Source organism: Podarcis cretensis (genome assembly GCF_951804945.1).
Source record: "Podarcis cretensis genome assembly, chromosome: 1".
In the NCBI taxonomy this organism is placed as follows: Eukaryota; Metazoa; Chordata; class Lepidosauria; order Squamata; family Lacertidae; genus Podarcis; species Podarcis cretensis.
The window spans coordinates 138664292-138679957 of NC_137170.1; the positions used below are offsets into that span (position 1 = coordinate 138664292).

General features: G+C 43.7%; 1 protein-coding gene across 2 annotated transcripts in view; it reads right to left on the bottom strand.

Annotated features, from left to right (window-relative positions):
- The window catches only part of SPAG16 (sperm associated antigen 16), a 437472-nt gene that overhangs the window by 415767 nt on the left and 6039 nt on the right, over positions 1-15666 (bottom strand). For both annotated transcript variants that reach the window (XM_079978996.1, XM_079978995.1), the window contains exons 2-4: positions 15211-15257; positions 12769-12867; positions 10060-10187 (exon numbers count right to left, since the gene is read on the bottom strand). In XM_079978996.1, the coding sequence (XP_079835122.1) occupies positions 10060-10187; positions 12769-12867; positions 15211-15257 (274 nt within the window). The remainder of the gene's footprint in view (positions 1-10059; positions 10188-12768; positions 12868-15210; positions 15258-15666) is intronic.

The window sequence follows — 15666 nt, forward strand, 5'->3', positions numbered from 1 at the left end:
CGGTGCAGCAGGAAAAAACAAACAAAACCCTAATACTCTTCAACAGCTGCATTAACAGAAATATGCAGATCAAGGGAAGTCAATTTAAAAAGGATATTGAATGTGCAGAGGAGGGTGACCAAGATGATCAAGGGTCTGGAAACCAAGCCTTATGAGAAACAGTTGAAGGAGCTGGGTATATTCAGCCTGGAAAGGAGGAGGCTGAGAGATGTGATATACATCTTCAAATATAGTAAGGGTTGTCACATGGAAGAGTGAACAAGGTTGTTTTCTGCTGCTCTTGAGGGTAGGACTCAAAGCAATGGCTTCACGTTACAAGAAAGGAGATTCCAACTAAACCTCAGGAAGAACATTCTGACCGTAAGAGCTGTTCAACAGTGGAACAGACTCCCTCAGGAGGTTGTATGTAGACTCTCCATTGGAGATTTTTAAGCAGTGGCCATCAGTCATGGATGTTTTGGTTGGGATTCCTGCATTGTGGGGGATTGGACTAGACCCTTGGGATTGCTTCCAACTTTATGATTCTATTCTATTCTATTATTCAGCTTTCAGAATGAAACAGTAACTTGCTCTTATACATGCTGTGCCTGACCTCCAGATCAAAGTATCAAAAGCTTCAATGACAGGAGATAAAAATTAATTAGATTCTGAAACTGCAGCACCCCCAGCACCCTTCAAAAGTCAGAACAGAACAAATACATAGTTAAAATACACTGAAAAACTTATAAGCATATTATTGGGGGGGGGGGGTTTGCATGCTAACTATTTTGTGCAGAATTTTATTTGCTCTTGTTCTAGGCTTGTGTAAGCAGTTACAAGCAGACTACAATTCTGGAAGTAATAACAGAGTCAGGCATTGTATTAAAAGAACACAGGGACAGAGCCAGAATTCATTCATCTTTTAAATGAAGCCAGCACCACTCTAATTTTGTCTTAAAGTAGGTAGTGGACAATTTGCACTGCTTTTGACCTTCTTGGAACCTCATCATGAAGACAGACACATCTCTACTGATTGTATCCAAATCAATGTATAAGAAAGGCATAAAAGCTGCATTAAATGAGAAAAAATATTAAAGAAATATGTTAAAATAAACACAGCAGCAAGTCTAAAAGTTGAAATCATTTGAAAATAAGTGTGTTCACTTCCTGGTTGAAGCAGGATTTTAAGGCCTCTTAAGTTTCTTTAGAAGGGACGCGGGTGGCGCTGTGGGTAAAAGCCTCAGCGCCTAGGGCTTGCCGATCGAAAGGTCGGCGGTTCATATCCCCGCGGCGGGGTGCGCTCCCGCTGCTCGGTCCCAGCGCCTGCCAACCTAGCAGTTCGAAAGCACCCCCGGGTGCAAGTAGATAAATAGGGACCGCTTACCAGCGGGAAGGTAAACGGCGTTTCCGTGTGCGGCTCTGGCTCGCCAGAGCAGCAATGTCACGCTGGCCACGTGACCCGGAAGTGTCTCCGGACAGCGCTGGCCCCTGGCCTCTTAAGTGAGATGGGCGCACAACCCCAGAGTCTGTCAAGACTGGCCCATATGGGCAGGGGTACCTTTACCTTTACCTTTAAGTTTCTTTAGGGAAGGTGGTGTAGCTCTGGCCACAGGATTTCATCTAATTGAAAGGAAGCTGAGCTGGTGTACAAAGTGACTAAGAGCTATGAATCAGGAAGCTTCCAGTTTGAAACTAACTTCTACCAAGATCTCATGAGGTGGTCTTCTGTAAGCCACGCTCAGCCTCAGTCCTCCCCATCTGCAACATGGGGGATAATACTGATTTTACCATACAAGGTTGTCACCAAGACAACAACTAGAAATACATGTGAAGAGCTATGGGATCTGGAAAGCAATATGTGAAATAGTTATGATGATTATGAAAAAGCTGACACTCAAAGTAACACATCTCCAGCAGAGTATGTGCAGAGAACCTGGTGGCTTGAGTATTCTCACTTGGTGCACAATTTCTGGAGAAGCAATAATACTGCATGGCAAACAGAAGCCCTTGCCAGGCTTCCACTCACTTAAAAATCAATATGCAAGCAGGGAAAGTGAGGAAGAGCATGCTGAACTAGGTCCTGTCTCCATGTTGGAGGATGAACATTTGAGGCTCCTTGTGCAATTTAGACGGGTTCAAAACTGTGCGCCAAAGTTTAGAAGTTTCTCTCCAACCCATGGTGGGTGATGGGGATGACAACAGGGCACAGAGCTTAGCATGCTTAGCCACCATTCTTGTGCTGGTTTTACACATTAGTAGAATAACTAAGAGGACTTGAGTCTCATAAAACCTCTGACTTTCCCAGAAGGCCCTTACAAAGATTCCACCAAAGGTACAGGAATGTGCAAGGGACTCAGGCGGCAAGGGGGGAGGTGTAGTTTTAGGCTGCCCTTTGCACTGGGTTTCAAGCTGAAGCTGCAGAACACTTGTGATGATTTGATGAGTCCAACCTTTCCTGAAGACTGAATGCAAGGACTGAGGATCAGGAGACTGGGTAAAGGAACGGAAGAACCAGGACTATTATGGGTTGAGAGAGAAAAGCACAAAGTGGCAGCTGGGGGAAAAAATAAGGAAGTGTGGAAAATAAAACAGGGAAGAGGAACACCATGTATCTTGGAGGACAAGTGGGATATAAATGTAACAATAAAAAAGGAAGATTCCTTCATTTAGCACATTCCTCAGCCTGTACCTATAGACTCTCGAATGCACTCCTCCCTCTCCTAACCCTTCTATTCCAGCCCTTCTCACAAATACAACATTTCTACACATAACACATAGCGTCATCTTGCAAATCTGGTGGCAGCGTGGGTGCCGCCTTCCCTGGGCTCTGCCTTGGCAACCTGCTCAGGAGCCTCCTGCCCCTTGGCTCCCTTGCAGCAGCAGCAGCAGCCTCTGCCACCGAGGGGGAGTGTGTGGTGCCCCAGCCACTGCACCTCATGATGGAAACTTAGAGGGCGCTTGCCCAAAAAAAGCTCAACAATGCCAATCTGTTTTAGGGTTTTGTTGTCTTAAGTTTGGGTTCAAAAAATTGGGGTTGTCTTATACATGGGGGGAAATACAGGAAAATTGGGGGGGGGGTTATTATATCCAGAAAAATATGGTACTTATACTGAGTAAGAGGTAAGAACAGCAGAAGGGGGCTATTGTCCTCATTTCCTGCTTGTGGTGTCTGATGGGCACATGATTCATCACTTTGAGAAAGAGGTTGCTAGACTAGGTAGGCGCTTGGTCTGATTTAGAAGGGCTGTTCTTGCAGAGTTTATCAACCCTAAGGCATCATTCTTCAGATCTGATGTGACAGGAATTTTGACAATCCATAGAAATGGCTGCCCGCCCATTCCCGGGGGTGGGCGCAGTTGTGGTCCGTTGGAGTAGGCCCAAATCCTGGGTAAGCAACGCTGGGCAGGGTGGCCAGCAATTGGCTGGTGGACTTTCCTGTCAGCCAGGTATTTGAATTTGGGCCAGTCAGGCCAGGCTGGGTAGGCCGGGCTTGGAAGAAGACCAGAGTGGAGCAGGTTTTGCTTTGGTCCACCCCCATCAACAGAAATGTAAAGCTCAACATTGCAACACATAGGTAAATTTCCATGTATAGTCTTAAACGGCAAAATATAGATTTGTACAAGTGACAAAAAACTGAATTTATGCAATATACCACTCATTTTATAACGAAAATATTCTAATTGGTTCATACTTTGGTTTTATTCTTCTATTAAAACAAACTGAAAGTTAAAAGATGAAACTTTTATATAAAATTAGATACTTGAAATACTCAGAATTCTCAAGCTGTGAGATAAACACATTAATTACCTTGCCTAATTTAATTAAAGATTAATTCTTAAACAGGCTTTCATATCTAAGAGGTCATTTAATAAATGAGCTGAGCTCTTATAGGTGCAAATGAATCAACTTTCTCAGCATTAATTATTTTCTCATTTTGAATCCCATTAGAGTTTGATCACAGCATGGATCCGCTGTATATTAGCAAGAGAAAGATACTTGTACAAAGAAAAATGTGATAAATGTAATTTACTTTCAGTTATTAATGATGTTAATTAACAATGTAAATGCAATTTAAAAACATTCATAAAATACATGTTTAGGGCATCAGTTCACAAACCATTAAACATGATGCTTTAATACCATAAACACTAATCAAGAAATCACTTGTCTATGTGTGCACCCTCAGACTCAAAGGAGTCTATTAATTTACTTACTACATTTATATCCCACCTTTCCTCTGAAGTGCTCAAGGTGATGTACACAGTTTTTCCCCTCACCATTTTATCCTTGCAAAAACCCATTGAAGTACGTTGGGCTGAATGACTATGACTACTAATCCAACATGAGCCAATTAGTTTCCTGGCTGAATGAGGATCTGAACCCTAGTCTCCCAGTTTCTTGTTCAACATTCTAAACATTATTAAAAGATAATAGTCTCATAGAAATACAGAGAAACAGTAGAACTTTTGAAAAACAGAGTATTTCCCCCTCTGTAGAGGAAAAGGATTGAATTAAAATAAAACTTTTTTCTGCACTGGGGAGGGGGGAGAAAAATGTGTTTGGCCAGCCCTATTCTTAGGGGCTTTCAAAAGTGCATAGGCATGAGAATACAGGAGGGCAGCTGCCCCTCTACATCAAGTAAATAAATGAAAATAATTAACTAACTGACCAATTGTGTCACAGATAACTCCCTTCTGCCCCCAAACATAAAGCCTGTCCCCCTAAAATAAATTCTGGATACACCCATGAGCATAGGGCTGGCTGCGCCACCAGGCTCTGTGTTTCCTAAGTACCTGGTAGTCAGTTCGCTGTCAAAATACCTTGTGTGGAACTATAGCCACTTCAACACCAAGATGAACAATTATTGACATTGTCAAATAGCTCATGCATCGTAAATCACAGATTAGCATATATGTGTCATTCTCAAAGACATAGGCCACAAAAATAGGTTTCAAAGTGTGGGGAAGTATGACTTTAAAAGCTAGGCGCAGGGAGAGAAGCTCTATTGTCCCTTCCACCCAATGGCAAGCCAAAACTGAGTAACTTATTAAAAATAAGCAAAGAAGCATATATCTGCTTAATTAACATAATTACATTGATTTTAGAATTTAGATCATCCAGACACTTATTTGAGAACAGAGTATACAGTTCTGGGTCTTAACCACTTGGTTCAGGATGCAGAACAAATAGGGCAGAAACACTGAAAATTGGCTTGACATTTTAAAAATAATGTTATGGTCTTTGCACTTTAAAAATGTTTGTGTTTTACTTAGCAGTAAATGAAGTGTGTGTGCAGGCCTAAAACTTGCACTCACATTGGGGAAAGGTCCTATTATGAAAAAATAAAGACAAAAATTAATACTTAAGGTTTCCAAAAGTTATAATTTGCCATAAAAACTGTCAACAAAAAGGCCTAGATGAGGCATAGGCAAACTCGGCCCTCCAGATGTTTTGGGACAACAACTCCCATCATCACTAGCTAATGGGAGTTGTAGTCCCAAAATATCTGGAGGGCCGAGTTTGCCAACGCCTGGCCTAGATGGTTTCCAGAAGGCTGAGCTCATTTGCGGGCTGTTGGACAAGAGAGGCTGAGCAGGAAAATCCTTGGTACAAATTGATGCATTCCCAAGGTGATTGTAGATTTGTTTTTTGCCTACTTCACACTGTTTTTTGCCTACTTCACACTGACAGAATGCTAGATGGATTTCATCACTTTGGGCAGTTTAGGTGGGAGGTGGGGAGGAATAGTTTGCTTAAGCCTGGTGATGCCCCTTAGGCATCTTTCAGGTGATGAGTCGGCCCCAAGGCTCACCTTTCAGACTCTGCAGTTCAGAGGGTGAGATAGGGGCTTTCTTTGAGACCAAACCCCCTCATCCACCTAGGGTTCTGCAGCCCTGGAGGGGGGTGACAAGGAAAGGCCTCCCTTCCCACCTTCAGGATGTGGCCCAGGAATCTGGGCAGTCTAGGAAGCCCAATGGCTATATACAGTGAAGTTAGTTCCTGTCCCATAGTTTTTTGTTTTTTTTTAATTTATTATTTATACCCCGCCCATCTGGCTGGGCCTCCCCAGCCACTCTGGGCGGCTTCCATAAAAACCAAAAATACAGTAAAATATCACACGTTAAAAACTTCCCTGAACAGGGCTGCCTTAAGATGTCTTCTGAATGTCAGGTAGTTGTTTATCGCTTTGACATCTGCTGGAAGGGCGTTCCACAGGGCGGGGGCCACTACCGAGAAGGCCCTCTGCCTGGTTCCCTGTAGCTTTGCTTCTCGCAATGAGGGAACCGCCAGAAGGCCCTCGGCGCTGGACCTCAGCGTCCGGGCAGAATGATGGAGGTGGAGACGCTCCTTCAGGTATACTGGACCGAGGCCGTTTAGGGCTTTAAAGGTCAGCACCAACACTTTGAATTGTGCTCGGAAACATACTGGGAGCCAGTGTAGGTCTTTCAAGACCGGTGTTATATGGTCTCGGCGGCCGCTCCCAGTCACCAGTCTAGCCGCCGCATTCTGGATTAGTTGTAGTTTCCGAGTCACCTTCAAAGGTAGCCCCACGTAGAGTGCATTGCAGTAATCCAAGCGGGAGATAACCAGAGCATGCACCACTCTGGCGAGACAGTCCGCAGGCAGGTAGGGTCTCAGCCTACGTACCAGATGGAGCTGGTAAACAGCTGCCCTGGACACAGATTTGACCTGTGCTTCCATGGACAGCTGTGAGTCCAAAATGACTCCCAGGCTGCGCACCTGGTCCTTCAGGGGCACAGTTACCCCATTCAGGACCAGGGAATCCTCCACACCTGCCCGCCTCCTGTCCCCCAAAAACAGTACTTCTGTCTTGTCAGGATTCAACCTCAATCTGTTAGCCGCCATCCATCCTCCAACCGCCTCCAGACACTCACACAGGACCTTCACCGCCCTCACTGGTTCTGATTTAAAAGAGAGGTAGAGCTGGGTATCATCCGCATACTGATGAACACCCAGCCCAAACCTCCTGATGATCTCTCCCAGCGGCTGCATGTAAATGTTGAAAAGCATGGGGGAGAGGACAGAACCCTGAGGCACCCCACAAGTGAGAGCCCAGGGGTCTGAACACTCATCCCCCACCACCACTTTCTGAACACGGCCCAGGAGGAAGGAGCGGAACCACTGTATGACAGTGCCCCCAGCTCCCAGCCCCTCAAGACGGTCCAGAAGGATGTTATGGTCGATGGTATCAAACGCCGCTGAGAGATCCAGCAGAACTAGGAAACAGCTCTCACCTTTGTCCCTAGCCCGCCGGAGATCATCAACCAGTGCGACCAAGGCAGTTTCAGTCCCATGATGAGGCCTGAATCCCAACTGGAAGGGATCCAAATGGTCCGCTTCTTCCAGGCGTGCCTGGAGTTGTTCGGCAACCGCTCACTCAATCACCTTGCCCAAGAATGGAAGATTTGAGACTGGACGATAGTTGGCCATCGTGGCCACATCTAAAGATGGTTTTTTAAGAAGTGGTTTAATAACCGCCTCTTTCAGCGGGTCTGGGAAGGCTCCCTCACGGAGGGAAGCATTCACCACCCCACGAAGCCCATCGCCCAGTCCTTCCCGGCTAGCTTTTATAAGCCAGGATGGGCAAGGATCCAGGAGACAGGTGGTTGGTTTCACTCGTCCAAGCAGCCTGTCCACATCCTCGGAGGTAACAGATTGGAATTGATCCCACTCAACTTGACCAGACAGAACTCTAGCACTCTCCCGCCCCGGTCCTGCTCCCACGGTGGAGTCTACTTCTTCCCGAATCTGAGCGATTTTATCTGCAAAAAACTTTGCAAAATCATTGCAGGAGAACATGTGGCCCGTACTGGGCCCCGATGTTGCAGGTGGTTCCGCTAAATTGTGAACCACCTGAAAAAGTCTCCTGCTGCTGTTTTCTGCAGATGCAATAGAGGCGGTGAAGAAATTCTTCTTCGCCGTCGCTATCGCCACTTGGTAGGCTCGACGTTGAGCTCTAACCTGTGTCCGGTCAGATTCGGAATGAGTTATCCGCCACCGGCGCTCTAGCCGTCTCAACGATTGTTTCATTGCCCTCAGATCCGTGGAAAACCACGGGGCTGTCCGGGCTCCATGCAATCGGAGAGGGCGCTTCGGAGCCAAACAGTCAACCACCAGGGAATCGGCTGAAAGGCCATCAACATGGGATAAAGCATCCCCTACCACTCTCTGGAAACCATTTGGATCCATTAAGTGGTGGGGGCGGACCATCCGAATTGGTCCCACCTCCCTGTAGAGGGGATGGGTCGCAGAGAAGTCCAGTTGCACCAGGAAGTGATCTGACCATGGCACTTCTTTCGTTTCGCTTTTAGTTAGTGTCAGATCACCAACATCCATAGAGGTAAACACCAGGTCCAAGGCATGTCCGCGGCTATGGGTTGGGCCAGACTTATTCAGGGACAGCCCCATGGAGGCCATGCTTTCCACGAAGTCCCGAGCGGCCCCTTGTAAGGTCGTGTCGGCATGGATGTTAAAATCCCCTAGGACAACCAAGCTGGGTGTCTCCAGGAGAACATCCGCCACGACCTGAAGCAGCTCGGGCAGGGAATCCTTGGTGCAGCGGGGAGGTCGGTACACCAAAAGGAATCCTGTACTGCCCCTATTGCCCAACTTCCAGAACATGCACTCGGAAAACTGGGTCTTCCCAATAGGACGCCTGGTGCAAACTAATGACTTTCTAAAAATCACTGCAACCCCCGCTCCCCGCCCACATGACCTGGGTTGCTGTGCGTAAGAGAAACCTGGTGGACAAGCAGCGGCAAGGACAGGCCCATCTGCTTCATCCAACCAAGTCTCTGTCACACATGCCAGGTCAAGTCCTCCATCCATGATCAAGTCATGGATGGCAGTGGTCTTATGATCATTGACCTGGCATTGCACAGCAGCACCTTCAGGTCATGTGGGTATCCCTTGCTGATTCTAGTATCCATCCGGTCAGGACCAGACCCGGAGGCAGGAATAGTCCTCAGATAACGACTAAACCTGCCCCCTCTGTAATGACATGGTCTAGTCTTAGCGTAACTCCTCCTCCTACCCGTGATCACCGAGATCGGTTGTCCCAGTGCATCCCCCTCTGTGGAACATGCCCCAGCCATTTTGTGGGCTGGGGCCCACTCCCCGGCAGCCCTGACCCCTCCCCCTAAGAACAAAATAACACCTTAAACAAACAAACAAAACCAATAAAACAATACAAAAATGTAAAAATTACAAAATAATAATTCCCCAGACCCAACCAAACATCCATCCCTCCCCCACCCCCCACATACAAAAAACCCAAAAGAAAATTTTAAAAAACATTTTAAAACCACTCTGTGCCCCTCTTGCAATAACAACTGTCCTAGTGAGGCCTGTCAGGCCCCGCCCTGGGCCAGGTGGTAAGTGGCAGGAAGGAGCAGGACCCTCAGGCACTCACTCAGGGGAGTCCTCCTGGGCAGCAGGCAGCAAGCAGCAAGCCGCATGCAGTCCTTATGAGGCTTCAGGCCCCACCCCAGGCCAGATGGTAAGTGGCAAGAGCAGCGCCCTCAGGCACTCACTCAGGGGAGTCCTCCTGGGCAGCAGGCAGCAAGCACCAAGCAGTCCTTGTGAGGCTTCAGGCCCCGCCCCAGGCCAGATGGTAAGTGGCAAGAGCAGGGCCCTCAAGCACTCACTCAGGGGAGTCCTCCTGGGCAGCAGGCAGCAAGCACCACGCAGTCCTTGTGAGGCTTCAGGCCCCGCCCCAGGCCAGATGGTAAGTGGCAAGAGCAGGGCCCTCAGGCACTCACTCAGGGGAGTCCTCCTGGGCAGCAGGCAGCAAGCACCACGCAGTCCTTGTGAGGCTTCAGGCCCCGCCCCAGGCCAGATGGTAAGTGGCAAGAGCAGGACCCTCAGGCACTCACTCAGGGGAGTCCTCCTGGTCATTCCCCTCTGCTGGTTATAATTTAAGGTTTAAATAAAAGTGGCGCAGTTCAACCTCATTTTACATGTCTGCCTCTTTATTTGCCTATCAGGATGCAAAATATGTCATACATATTTATTTCTGCAGGTTTGTAGCTGGAATACTTTAAAAAAAAAAAGGCATACCATTCAGTTTGAAAGCAGTCTAGTGTCCTGTTCATCCCCATTCTAATCAGGAAATTGCAAAGAAAGTCATCTACAACTTCTGGAGTTTCAGACAAGGAATGTTTAGCAATCTGACCTGGTCGCTGAGCCTAGAAATAAAATTCAAGAGCTACTGTTAGAAATATAGCCTCCCTGTTTGCCTCATTATTGCTTTCAAGAAAGCACATTTCAATCACAGGCCAGTTGGATTCTTTATCACATAAATTACAGCACAAGACAACTATAGTAGTTTAATTATCATGGTCTGGCATATTAGAGAAACTTTATGGGAACGGTCAGGATTTTTTCTTGGTTTTGGTTCATGCCTCCTACATAATGTGCTCAACCAGCATAGTGGGATGATATACTACTGCTCAGTTGCTATGCAGCTTCTTTACACAGAAGGAAATCCCACTTATTGGTGTAATTTAGTATAATGAGTGAAATTGCACTAACTTCTTGGTCCATGTCTTGAGTTGCCCGACCTCCACATCTGGATTCTGCTTACCTGGATACAGCTGTACTGGGCTTTAGAAGCAGCCTAATGCCAGAAGGCCTAAAGTATTACTCATCCACCCTCCCGTTCTCTAAGGAATGTGCGTAAGTGCAATGGTGGGTATAAAGCAAAGGCTGCATTCACCAGCATTAGTTAAGTGTGCGGTATCAGCAGTGAAGCTGAAGGTTACATGCTATATGGTGACAGTACAGCATGGTGAGCTAACACTGGATGAGTCTGCTGGAGCTTTGCATACTCTGCTGATCACACTGACTGACGGGTGATGAAGAATCAACAACAGATGGTTGGCCCAGTGTAACAGATTATGGGCCAACTGACTTCACAAGTCTAACACCACTGAGTTCCAAGTGTTTCTGCACAGGACTATATCCTTAAAGTAATAACTAACCCGAATCGAGTTCCAACAACATATAACTAGTTTCATTCAACAACTAGGGGCTCTGGGTGGGGTATTTATTGTTATAGCCACATCAAAACACGCATCCAACCACTTTGTTGAAGCCCAAATGTGCACCATGTTAGCCAGCTACACATGACTGACCCTGTTTCCATAAGAAGACAGACACGTCTTTGAGTTGTAAAGTTATGAAAAAACAATTCCAAACTGAACCTGAAAATAATAGTCAAGACACTGGTTCAATTGCCATTAAGTATTATTTACTTATTTGTTGGTTTATTGTAAATAATAATATACAACCTTTCTGGGTAAAACCTTCCCAAACGTATTTCAAGCAAACTAAGAACATTTGGATCACCAAAAATTTATACTATGCTATGATATATTAATTTATCTAGCCTTTGCTTTCATTTTCAGTCATCCCTGGTCCAGCAGTCTTGATCTTTACCCACTGACTATGTTTGCATGTAATGTTAAGCTATGGTTAGCTTTGCATGCACAAGCTGCAGTGAGCCCAAGCAAAGCATTGCACTCATGCACTCCTCCCTTCTCCTTCCATGGAGTTGTAAGGAGGGCCAGTTTCACTTTTAAAATGTTGATTTGTTCTGTTTTTACATATGAGGAAACCTGGATTACAATAAACTCCAGAAATTTTCAAAACAAGAAAACACAGTGGCTAAAACAAAATGAAGGGAAATACAAAGTTGCCCTTGGGGAAAAGGAAGGTTTACAGAATTACCAAATCCAAATACAGCATGCATCTACACAGTTACATCCCATAATGAACTGCAATAAACTCCTCGTCATTAATTGTAATAATTAACTGTGCAGTAAACAATTACTCCAATAGCTCGGAAATTGATAAAATACTTCTGCTTTTCAGGGTTTATGACTACAACAGAGAGCTTGGTTGTGCACACACAGCATGGCTTTTGGCCTTTTTCTTCCTGTTCTTCTGCACTACTCTTCAAGCCACTACTTTTAAATTCCATGAAGTTTCAAAAGAAGTATGTGTGCCCTCTGAAAGGAATTGGGGCCTACGTTGCAAAAGTAAAAATAGAACCAGTTGAAAGGAAAAGGGAGCTTAAGGATCACTTAACACCTTCATTGAGATGAGACTTGAGTATTATCCCTGTTGGCTCATTTTTATCTGTTCCTTTTAAATATATATAATTACACATGCACACAACTCACAGATTCTATATAATTTATGTCCTAGATCAAAAGAAACACTTTCAGGATGCATGTGCTCCCTTCCTTTAATAGCATCTCTGCTGAAACTTAGGGCAGTTTCAGAAACAGTTGCAGTAAAGCATAGAGGTCTGACATGGAAAGGAATGTATTTCCACTGGGAATGTTAAATGGCTTTAGCCTGCCTTAAGAAAGTGTTTTGAAACTGTCCAATAACATGTAAATTGGATGACAGCTGCACTGGATTTATTCCCACTAGATGCCCATTATTTTCATTGCAACCAGATGATAAGTCACCATATCTGAATATGAAATATAGAAAATACCAAGTTTATTTCAGCTTTCATTATGGACACTATTGTAAAATTTGAAAATGGGGGTGCGGTTAAACTACTTAGTTTGGTTCAGTTTTGCCACTTAGATGTAACATAATGTCACCCTTTTCAATCTGGAAGTTCTCTGCTCTCTCTCACATTAGTCTTGAATAATAATGCATTTGCTGTAACAGTCTGTTAACCACCACACTCACATGCATATTACATTAATAACTGTAAAGTCATATGAATCAATGTAGTCACATATTTACCATAATTTGGGCATCAACAGCCTGTTCCTGTATTGTGTATAAAGCCTTTGCCAGATCTTCATCACCATCTTGCAGGCTAAATTCATCATCGGCTGGTACCTAAAACAGAATTATAAATACATATACAATGAGAACATCCACTGAGTTGAGGGAAACTGTTTCAATCCCCAAGATTATATAATCTATTTGCCACAATTCAGCAATGGAATGGCTTTTTGTATATGTCAGATCCCTGCTTCAGGGCTGTATTTAACTCAATCATACTCACAATAGTCCCACTGAAATGAATGTGCATGACTAACTAAAGATCATAATTTCAATGAGTCTACTCTGAGTATGACTTAGACTTATTTCATTTTTATTGTTGTTGTTGTTTACTTGTTTAGTCGTGTCCCTACCTAAATAAGGGTCTTAGGTGATAGAACTAGGAATTTCTGAAACCCCAGCGGAGGTATTGTGGACAGCATAGGCCAGAGATCAGATTCAGTATAAGATTATCTCCTTATAGCTTAATACCCCTAACTAATATACCTTCTTTATTCATTTTCATCAGGGGACCCAATCTGCATAAGTATTTATGGGATGGGGAAGCTATAAGGCCCATCTATTTAAATGAGCTGAGAACTCCATATTCAAATGCAATATATACACAATATTCTAGATCAGGACACTAGGTTGCCAGTTTAATGGGGTACTATGTTTACTGTTTCTGTCAATTGAAGACTGCCAATTTTGTACAGGCGAACTTGGTAAATGCACAAAAATGCCTGTAATGTTTTCCATTGCATGAGAATACAACTTCGCCTCATACGTTGCTTTGGATCAAAGTCTACATGAAATTAGCGTTCTAGAAATGTGTACCAAATCATGGGATATTAAAAGTGAGAGCATACTATAGACCATAGTTTTACCCGAAGTTCAGAAGTCACTGAGCATATTTATCTGTGGCATCAGTAGGATTTGGTTCATATCAGAGTCCTGTCCCTGAGCAATTTTACACGGATGTTTTTACTATTCAGCAGGAATAAATGGAAAAACTATAAGCAGGATGTTTCTTATTATCTTTCATTTTCATGGACACGTAAGTATAAAAGTGCATGCACTGTTTTCAGTGTGAGAATGCCTATAAATTACTTGGGATAAACAGAATCAATGGTACATTACAAATTATGTGCACTTGCATACATAAATGTAGGCTTGCAACTATGAAAATATAAGTTGAACATTCAGGCACCAAGTGGCCAGTACTATCCCAGAATGGATTAACTGGATGCATTTAACTGATTTTAAATTAAGATAGTACTAATTAACAAATTTCTGCTTAAAGTCACCAGCTTTTCATTGATACAACATACTATTTTTTTCAGGCACCAACTGCGTAAGAATAAGATTAAAAACATTCAGATATTTTCTATCCTAAATCAGGCCAATTCTATTTCCAGATTATTTACAAACTTACTTAATGTTTGACTGTATTATTTACATTTACATGCATGGAATGGGGATTGTTCGTTATATGTCTTTTTAGAAACCACAGTACAAAGTTAAGGAGAAAAAAGAATTGCAAAAGAATAAAATAAAACCAGGCACAGCATTTGTGAAAAATTACACCAGGCATTGTTTTCGCCTCTCTCCACATCAGTATTCAGTGAACAAAAAACCAAACCAAACCTTTACAGGATCAGAAGATCAGTTCAGTGTACACTTTTATCACATTTTGTCCTAGTCAGATCTACTGAGTTTAGGGTTTAAGTAAATTACATCTGGGCAAGAGGGAGGGCAGGATGGAGGATAATGAAGATACACAGTGCACAGAGACCTTCTAATCTGCGTGGGCACAAAAGGTGTGTGTGAAAATAGGGATCCATAGAATCCCATGTCAATATCCCTCTTGTAAGTAGGTTTGAAGTTCATATTGTGATATTGGTTTCATAATTTTTGACCTGGCAATATATCACGAATAATGATGATGTTGAAGCTGAAGTGTGTGTGTGTGAGAGAGAGAAAGCGCACTATGCAACAATCACAATGTGAGAAAAACAGTGAAACCAGCCAATGCTTCTCTCAATTCCTGCAGCCGGCTCAGCTCTCCGCTGCCTCATGCAGGGGGCAGTGAATCACAAGAACAGGCACTGGCAAAAATCAAGATGTGGGATAAACCATGAAGCCAGCCAATGCCTCTACATAGCTCCATCCTTATTTCAGACATTGTGATATATCGGTATATCACGATGTTTAGCTGGTGATATAGCACAGTGTTGAAAACCAGATATCACCCTAGTTCTGGGATAGACCTTGCCCTTCATTTATAAATAATAAAGCATGTAAGACTATTTTTTGTGGCTAACGATAAAATAAATTGTATTTCTCCGTCACTTATCAATATCACAATTTGTACTTAAAAATAAAATAGGTTGCAATTTTTGTGTTAACGTCTCTTACCTCTTCATATTGGTAGTCATCTTCAGAGCTTTCTGCTACTGAAACCTCTAAATGTTAAGTTAAGTATAAAACAGTAAACAGTATTTACTGAGCAACACATACTCTGCAATTCTTGGGATAAGCAAATTCTACTCAGAGCTGTCAGTTTGCTGCTTGACTGCCTACACACACAACAGTGAAAGCCACTATACATCTGGCAACAAAATTTAGCACTCAAACATTTATGAACACCATTTAGTGAATATTTGCTTTGCTTTGCTTCAGGAATTCAGGTTGCTATTTTCTCCAGGAATGCTGGAACAGATTCTAATTTCAGCTTGACTGTGTTACAAACTCCCAAGAGTTATCACATCTTCCAATAAGTACCTGTCCATTCAATTATCATTTCTAATTTCATTGCTGGGAGGGGGGTTGTCATTTTTGAGCTTGCCAAAAATATGCTTCTGTTATGAGATA